General features: G+C 38.4%; 1 protein-coding gene across 1 annotated transcript; it reads right to left on the bottom strand.

Annotated features, from left to right (window-relative positions):
• On the bottom strand, positions 4,281–9,294 carry LOC18776752 (peroxisomal acyl-coenzyme A oxidase 1). Its single transcript, XM_007210240.2, has 14 exons — positions 8,805–9,294; positions 8,297–8,405; positions 8,093–8,154; positions 7,698–7,907; positions 7,395–7,482; positions 7,142–7,304; positions 6,822–7,020; positions 6,531–6,728; positions 6,215–6,346; positions 5,756–5,876; positions 5,489–5,599; positions 5,153–5,222; positions 4,779–4,962; positions 4,281–4,690 (listed from the first exon to the last, which is right to left on the bottom strand). The coding sequence occupies exons 1-14, from the start codon at positions 8,940–8,942 to the stop codon at positions 4,481–4,483; spliced, it is 1,995 nt and encodes a 664-aa protein (XP_007210302.1). The 5' UTR covers positions 8,943–9,294; the 3' UTR covers positions 4,281–4,480.

Here is a 9,294-nt window from a genome sequence, read left to right as displayed (position 1 = left end):
TAGTGTGCAAGCATTGATTTGATTAGAGGACTGTCATTGTTGTAAATTATTTGTGCCTACAATAATTTTGCTCTCCAAAAACAAATTCAACACTACTGACAATGACACCGCATTTTTAACTTTAGAAACTTCAAAGAACGAGGACGACGACCTCCGACAACTGGAATCGATATCCTGCAACTCCTCCTTTTAAGTCCGCAGTAGTGGACGACCTTATTCAAAGGCAGCACATGAAAACCGTCTTTTTCATTCATTTGTGTGTTTGTGGTAAAAAAATTACTCGAAAGTTGAATCAAATAAGGTGTCCTCGTAGGTGTACCAATATATGCATCTTTCCCAAAGTCGAAATAACTAGTGATTTTTAGCCGAAGTTATACAACAATGTATCCCGTAATTGGAGTACGATTCTTATCATTTTTCTTATCTAAATAAGAAACCCTACACTCATATATAATTTCTAGGGCAGAAGTTTTTTTTTTTTTTTTTTTTTGTTGGGTGAGACAAAGTTAAATTATCAATTGAAACATTCATGATTCATATGTAAGTCTATCTAAATAATTTTGATTGATAATTTAACAATAAATAGAACATGTTAAGATTGTGGGCGTAATGCCTCTTTGGGTTATATGATTTTGTTGGCTTTTGATGTTTTAGTTTTTGACTCAGGAACATGATCTTCATGCTATACTGTACTGGTTTTAGCTAGATTTGTTCATGTTTGTTTCTTGTTGGTTTTCTGGCCGGTGTTTTTACCCAGCTTTATTTGTACTGTTCTCTGTCCTTTTGGGGGATTGCAATGAATTGGAACTTCGACCAAAAAATAAAAATATATTGTGTGACCAAAAGAGCATTTCTCTACATCTCCTCCACAGGCTGTGAAATTTGAACTAATATAATGCAAAAAAATACAAAACAAAAACCAACAACAAAAACCAAAAAAAAAAAAAAAAAACCTCAAGCAACTGATGTCAGTTCTGATTAATTGCCAAGTTTTGAATGTCCATGATGTGAATCCTCAGGCAACTGATGTAAGTTTCAAAATTAGCATATGAGCTAGCTTTTGGGATTACATTTGGAAAACAGAAACAATAATGGTGATTTTATGGCAGGTTGGTCTATGAGAATGGAGTGTGTGGCTAGAGTGCTACGGTTGCAGAATTTGTGGCATTGTGGGACCTTTTCAAGTTAGTGTAGAAGGAGTTGTTGAAATGGTCCAGACTCTACATGGGTCATGAAATTACCTGCCTTGTCATTTATGACATTATTAGCTATATAGGTTGGACCAGAGTTTTTAGGGCTGGACCATTCGCATTATAATTAAGAGCACTTTCACCGCTGAGGAGCTCTGGCAAGAGGGGGCTTAAGTAACCAAAGGCAACTCCAGCGCAAGAGTTCCAGTCCGGGCAAACAGTGGACTTGGGAAAGCCCACGGGCAAGTTCAGCCCGAGTTGCTGCCTGAATAAAATGACACAATACTAACGTCATAATGACGTCAGCAAACAAAAAAAATTGAAAAGAATACCAAAATTTTTAGATTTATTTATTTATTTATAAATAACTAGCCATATTCTTTACTTCCCACACCAAAAACTCTATACAAATTCATCTCCTCATATCTTATTTCAAACATTATTAACTATATAGGTTGGATTATGGTTTTTGGGGCTAGACCATTCGCATTATAATTAAGAGCACTTCCACCACTGAGGAGGAGCTCTGGCAAGAGGGGGCCCAAGCAACCAAAGGCAGCTCCAGCGCAATAGTTCCAGCCCGAGCAAACAGTGGGCCCTAGCAACCTGGGTAAGCCCACGAGCAAGTTCAGCACGAGCTGCTGCTTAAATGACACAATACCAAAAAAAATTGAAGTTTTTTTTTTTTTTTTTTTCTGATTTAAAAAAAAAATAAAAATAAATAAGTAGCCATATTCTTTACTTCCCACACCAAAAACTCTATACAAATTCATTTCCTCATATCTCATTTCAGACATTATTAGCTATATAGGTTGATCCAGGATTTTTAGGGCTAGACCATTCGCATTATAATTAAGAGCACTTCCACCGCTGAGGAGGAGCCCTGGCAAGAGGGGACCCAAGCAACCAAGGGCAGCTCCAGTGCAAGAGTTCCAACCCAGGCAAATAGTGGGCCTAGGCAAGTTCAGCCCAAGCTGCTGCATGGGGAAATGACACAATGCTGACGTCAAAAACTAAAAAATAAAAAAAAAAAAAAGAATACCAAAAATTTCAGATTTCTTTTTATTTTTTATTTTTTATAAATACCTAACCATATTTTTTACTTCCCACACCAAAAACTCTATACAAATTCATCTCCTCATATCTCATGTGAATAGTAATTATCATTGCCTTAGCCCATAGGGGTGGAAACAAAATTGCAAGGGCTGTCACTACTCACCTTGCACTTGCCTTGCCCTTGCCTAAAGTGCTCTAAGAGACAGGGCAGTGGAAGGGCACATCACTTGGCACAGTACGAGATGGTAACATCGAGAAAAAATTCCCTATCTTGAGACACTATTCCCTTTATTAGGAGAGTGATTGACACATAATTGTACAATTTTCTTTCTCCGCATATCAAACCCAATTTCTCTATTTCGAATTCATGATAAGTACCTCTATCTTCATATCCTTATAGAGAAGATGTATCTTCGATACATGGAAGTTTTCTTCGGAAATTCAGGAGGTATCAGGAAAATGTTCATGACTAACGGGGCCTTAGCTCTAGTAGAGAGTATTTACTCTCACACTGGCTACTTACCTTTCCAGCTTGTTCCTCTCCTTTGGTCGTGAATCGTGTATGTTCCAAAAAAGGAAATTTGTAGGCCAACAAATTCAATGGGGCCTTAGTTTGGAGTTTAAGCCATCCCATACAACGCACTTGCTATGATTACATTAAGCCCAAAGCCTAAGATTTTCACACACCAAAAACAAAAAAAGAACCAACGTGAAGCTCAACCCAAAATCGTAAGCCTAAAACTAGCCCATTGTCTGACCTGACCCATTGGAAAAGCCTCAATCAGAGATATCTTTTAATAGGCAATGGTCTCATGAAATAGCTCAACATGTGTGTGTTTCCCTTATTTATTTGGCTCAACTGCACTTTGGTCAAGTTGTAGCTTGCATGAGAAGAAAAGAGAAGGAAGAAAACCCTAGAAGTGGATCCAATGACTTGGTGGAGAGCTCAAGCAGCTTCCTCAACCCTCTTCAATAGGGTCCTCCGCCGCAATCAGTGGCACCACTGCCCGTGGCACTCTCTCCACCAATGTGTCCTGGTGCGCTAGCACAAATCAGTTTAACTTTGACATCAATTCACAATTGGGACGTTGCATGCCTCTTGGTGCTATGCACATTGGGGCCAAGATACACAACATCGAGATGAGGCCGGGTCAAGGTGGCAAGTTGGTTCGAGCACCAGGAACTCAACCATTTTGAAAGAACCCTCATCAGCAGGATGTTTGGTGAAGCTGCCTTCCTATGTTGAGAAGTGGGTAGATTCTAAGTGCCGGGCCACACTCGGGTCGGTTCCAAGTGGGCCAAATTCAGGAAATCAGCAGCAGAAGCTCCACAAGGCCGGTGGTTGGGCCGCCGGCCCAAGGTTCGGGGAGTGGCAATGAACCCTATTGAGCATCCACATGGTGGAGGGTGAGGGCAAGAACAAGGGGAGGCCTTCTGTAACACCTTGGGGCAAGCCTTGTAAAGGTGGCTAAAGGTCTGGACCTGTCAGTCGCAAGTGTGGAACAAAGTAAAATGTTTTATATCATAAATTTTCGTTCTCTTTGTTTTGATGTAGAACTGTGGAGCTTTTGTTGAAGTAACATATATACTAATAAAAAGTGTAACTCAGATGTTTTAAGGTTGTTTGTGGTGTCAGCACTGCCATTGCTTTCCTGACCTCCAATTCCCATTGAAACCACCATTTTATTGAATATGTGCCCATTAAGAGTGTAAAAGAGCAAGAGGTTTTGGGTTTTGGGTTTCGGGCTACTGGATAAAACCATGTTTGGCATGGAAATTTCAGAATGAACGGGTAATATCATGGGGGGTTGGCTGAGAAGTCACAATTCGTAGGGGCTAGGATTGTGGGGGTGATGCAGCTCACATGAACTCTGTTAATAGGTATAAGCTGTAGTGATCACTACACAATGTAATTCGCTCGGTATTTCCGTGCCTACTTTAGTGGTTAGCATAATAGTGGAAGCAAATGTGGTTCAAATAGCAGCACTACCCGGGGTGTGGTATAAGAGGTGGAATATGAGAACTGCCGTCAAATTAAAGTATAAACCAAAACTTATTAAAATGTTTTTTATTAATACTGCTGGCGACATTTATCAAGAACAATATAAAACCTTTTGTTTCCCATATCCTGGAACTAGTCATTGTAGTTGCATAAATATGACAATACAATGTGAACAGCAAGTAACTGGTAGCTTTATTAGCATGGATTGAATCCTCTGACACCACAGTAAAAATCATAGTCTAGCATTTCGGAGTTGGTTTTTCAGCAAAGGCTGGATATATTCGCGATAGCCATCGGGCACAACTGATTCATTAAGAGGATCCTTCCATGCCTCCGCATAAAGATTCGGGTAAACATCACCGTCATAGCGGCCAAGAACTGAGCCAAGATAGTGATCAGTATAATTAAATGCATCAACAAGGGCAATGGCATTGGGGCGGAGCTGCAATAAGTCAAGATACAGTTATCAGACGACAGCTACTTTAATGAATGAACAAGTAGACCTTCAAGAAAAGTTTGATGGGGCAAACCTTGGAATATAGAGATCTAAGTTGATCATTGGCGAGCGAAGCTTGCTTGGCTGTGATGCTGCCAGTGGAGAGGAAATCACCCAAATGTTTATGAATAATATACAAAGCATATATGTTGCAGAGGTTCTGAAGCTGTTCTTTCACTCCCTTCCCTGGAATGTCTTGTTGGAGTTTCTCAATGAACCTATCATGAAATAAAAGCTTCATTACATGATTAACAAAGTGGAGAACTTAATAACAGCTATCTAAATTAGAAATAGGAGGTACAGAAATAATCTTCAACAAAGGTACCGCAGAGAGGAGGTCAAACCCAAAGCAGGGTTTTTAAGTCCAAAACTTTATTCAAATGACATTATAAAAAGGAAGAAACCTACTTGGAGACGACAATCAATTGGCAATGAGCAACTGCTGCCTCAGCTAAATTAGACGAGAGTTCTGCAAAGCCTGAAGAATTGGAAATGCATCAGAATCATCAGAATCGCACAGCATGATGCATGAATAAAATAACCGAGCAGCTTCATATAACTGAATAGTAAATGTTACATGAACTAAATTAACTAAAAAAATCTAACTGAGGTGTCAAACAGATAAAAAAAAATGATTCTACAATGTCTCAAGTATTCCCTTAAGATTATAGGCGACAAGTTCTTCTGTTCCTCATTAAAAGAAAGACAAAAATAGAAAATTCAGAAATGAAAAAAAATACAGACCTTCTTCTTGATTTGAAAACTTGCTAAGGTCTTGGGCACAGGCAATTGACATCCTAATCGCCCTTGCTTCAAATGCCTCAAGTATCACACTGGGTTTCAACCAATCTTCAACTGCATGACATTGAAAATACAGACTAAAGAACTAAGGCATGAAAGACCAACCCACGTAAGTGTAAAATTTAGGGTTTAGGGTTAAAATTTATCCCTGTGCTTCATGATGTGAAAGAGGTAACAAAGGCATGTAGATTAAGAATACTTATACTCAACCTTTCTGAACATTACAACGACATTGGATCAAATGTTCCGCACGGCCCATATAAGATGTGGTTCCGACAGGCTTTTTACCAGACGGCAGCTGAGAAACAGTCTTCATGAGAAACCTTGCAACCTAAAAAAAATTTGAGAAATAAGTCAGCACACAAAATATAAATACTGAAGGTAGTATGTAGGCTCCAACCATGAACATGCAACATAGGAAATATGGTTCGTTAAAACCTACTGCCCACAAATTCAAGATGTAAAACAAACAAATATACACAATTTGCGAGCACATTTTCCTACACTCTTAGGCCACAGTATAACACGCATGGCAAAAGTCAGAGACAAGTTATTGAGTAAAGTCAAAAGCAGCTCTTAGAGTATAGTAGTACAGGCATGGAATAAGCCAGAAGGCAAGGTAAAGGTCCAGTCAAAAGCAAGTAAAACAAGGCTTCATAATCCATTGACCTGTAGTAGTAGAACAATATTGTCTCCTTCATATGTACATGCCGGGACATAAACAGCAAATAACTCAGGAAGCCCACTGTTAGATAAATAACCATGCCCACCACATAATTTCCGACATTCTTCAATGGCATCCTGTCAAAAAAAGAAATTATGAGAGAGAGAGAGAGAGAGAGAGAGAGAGAGAGAGAGAGAGAGAGAGAGAGAGAGTTTCTGTCAATGGGACGGGAAGTATATGCTTGCTGTCACCCAAAAGCTTCATGGGCCTCAAAAAGAAAGCTAAAACATAGAAGACTAAAGAGCAGCAATAATATCCTACAGCAGTTGCAGAAGTAGTCAGTGACTTCAGACCCGCAGTGCATGCATGAGCTTCAGGCAACGTGGAGAAATCATTTGCTTGCAACTTTTGTGTTACATCCGTATATAGCCATTTCAACCACTCACCAACAAATCTGAAAGCATATGCGGAAGCCAGCAAAGGGAAGAGCCTACTTTGCTGAGTCTTGTAATCGATCACCTGGAACAAAACACGAACCAAAATATAACACATCTTCAGAACAAAATCATGCAGAGGATAACAAACTTAATGAGGCAATGTTCCATCAGATACCTGTGTCTCAACACCACCATTTTCTGAACCAAATTGTCGACGAACAGCACTATACCTAGTGGCAATACATACTGCCCGTGATAGAGCAGTGGAAGCATCAGCTACAATTGTTTGCCGCACAAAAACCATTGTTCCATAAAGTAGCTGTCGGGGAACATTGGATTGGACATATTTTCCTTCTCTTGTAACTTGTGCGACCCTGGCACATTTGAGAAGAACATGAGAATAGCCATCCTTTCTACCTCTTTGAATAAGAAATATGGGCACTCAAGCACAACGATCCTATCTATCATCAAGTACAATGCATACAAAGTGGATACCTCATCAACATTTGATCCCTTGGTATGCGGACATTATCAAATCTCAGGACACCATTGTCCATGGAGTTGTATGCTCCATTTCCAAATTTCATGCCGATATCACCAACTGTTATGCCTGGAAGAGGTAAGTGATCATCCAAGTTCCGAAGTTGGACAATGAAACCTAAAACAAGATAATTGGTTCTATAATTAAAATCAATAGACCATTCACTCCACGATAGAAGTTCCAAACAATGTTACACTTGGTCGTTACCATTTACTCCATGGTCTTTTCCATCAGTAATAAGACGGGCAAAAGCAACAGCATGTGTAGCAGCTTTTCCCAAACCACCAGGCCACCACTATTCACAACCAATAAGGAAGGAAAATAAGTGCCTAAACTAGATATTTCAATCAACGAAAAATATAACCACCACATTATGGTTGAAAATATCTAGATCAAAATGACACTAAGCACAATTCCCATCACAAGCTTGTTATCATAGATACTAAAATTTCACTCAAAAGAAAAAAAATCAGAAGAAAACAAAAAAGCAACATTATTAAAATTACTCACTTTGCTTGAAGTGAGTGTAGGACTATTAAGAACAAACTCGTCAGTCTTTGGATCAAAAGTTGCAGTGGTCTCAAGCCCTTGAACATTGGAGCCATGACCAAGTTCAGTCTGTGCATAGCAACCAATAATTTGCATCTTATATGCCAACGGCAACCATTTCTTTTGCTGTTCCTCAGTACCAGATCCTTTAATAAAAGGCACAAACATTCCCTGAAGAGAAAATTAACATATTAACTAAAAAATACAAACAATTCAAATATTTGAAGGCTACAAAAACATGCAGAATACTTATCATAGAAGGAAGCGGGAAAATTGTAGTAAAAAAAATACTATCAAACAGGATATTGATATATAGACAAATTAGAATGGCACAAAAAGGGAGAATTGGAGCTTACCCAGTGAAGATCCGTATATGCTGGTTGATCAACATAATGCCTAAACCAGGATGCTTCTTCTTCTGTAACAATGGTAGCATAATTTGCATTATTAAAGCAAATGAAAAATGATATAGAAAAATATAAAAATAGTAACAGTAATGATAATAATAACAACAAAAATAACAAAATCTACGAAACAAGATCTCCCAGATGGAGACACACCAGAAAGTCGAAGCTCATTGATCCGTTTCCATCCATGAGCTGCTTTTCTCAATGTGTTTTTGAACAACTCCTTTCTAGTCATCATAGTTCTATCATCCTTTCTTAATACCTAAACAGTAACACACAAAATATAATTACACTCAAATTTAAAAAATAAAAATTTTAAAAAAAATACACAGAAAAAGCGAAAAGTAAGAATATAGATAAAGAGAACAATAAATCCAATTTCTTTCCATGCCTAAGTTTTAAAGAAAGAAATTTTCAAACAACTTTTCCACAACTGATCATCTGCAAAGCAATCACTCATCTGTTCATAGGATCATTCATATACAACTATGAACATTGTTAACGAAAAAGTACAGGTAAGTAGATAATTTTGAATGGTTAATTCAGTAAAACAAAAATTCAGCTCGCTAACTAAAAATTAACTACTAAAATGTGAAACCAAAATTCTGAGCCTTTCAAACATTTTTTCGGAAACCAAACAGATCAAATGAGAACTAATTACCGGATCGCTAGCTACGAGGCGAGCAATTCGATCGGAGACTTGCAAGGCATGGCGAGAACCGACCCAGACGACCTTCATCTGATCCACATCGAACTGCGCCTTGCTCCGCTCGTGCGCTAAATGATCAACGCCCTCCATTTTCAGAGAAAGCAAAAGCCCCAGTAAACAAACACGATGGGAAATTGAAAACTTGAGAAGCTACGAACAGTCAGCTTCGTGCTGTCTCTGGTTTTGTAAGAAGTGGTTGGGATTCTGGGATTAATATATATCTCCCTGGGTTTTATATATGGTATCTAAATATATATAATTTATTATTTTATTTTTAATAAAGAAGCGGAAAAGGAGGGTCTCTTGATAAGCTTAACATTTGGCGTTGTGCATCCCAATGTTCATGTTCGAAATTTTGACTACTTCCTTTTCGGATACGTGCCAATAGATTACATGACTTTTCGGATTTCTTTTTCTTTTTCTTCTCAATAAAAATAGAAAA

Source organism: Prunus persica, chromosome G5, assembly GCF_000346465.2.
Source record: "Prunus persica cultivar Lovell chromosome G5, Prunus_persica_NCBIv2, whole genome shotgun sequence".
NCBI classification, from domain to species: domain Eukaryota; kingdom Viridiplantae; phylum Streptophyta; class Magnoliopsida; order Rosales; family Rosaceae; genus Prunus; species Prunus persica.
Note: the sequence above shows the minus strand (reverse complement) of the source record. Positions and strands in the feature narration are given on the sequence as shown.

Bases quoted from the DNA above. Each gene is read 5' to 3' on its own strand.
- LOC18776752 (XM_007210240.2), bottom strand. From the start codon at position 8,942: ATGGAGGGCGTTGATCATTTAGCGCACGAGCGGAGCAAGGCGCAGTTC. The intron at 8,406-8,804 runs GTAATTAGTTCT...GTTACTGTTTAG, and splicing joins GCCTCGTAGCTAGCGATCCG to GTATTAAGAAAGGATGATAG. The intron at 5,877-6,214 runs GTCAATGGATTA...AATTTTTTTTAG, and splicing joins ATATTGTTCTACTACTACAG to GTTGCAAGGTTTCTCATGAA.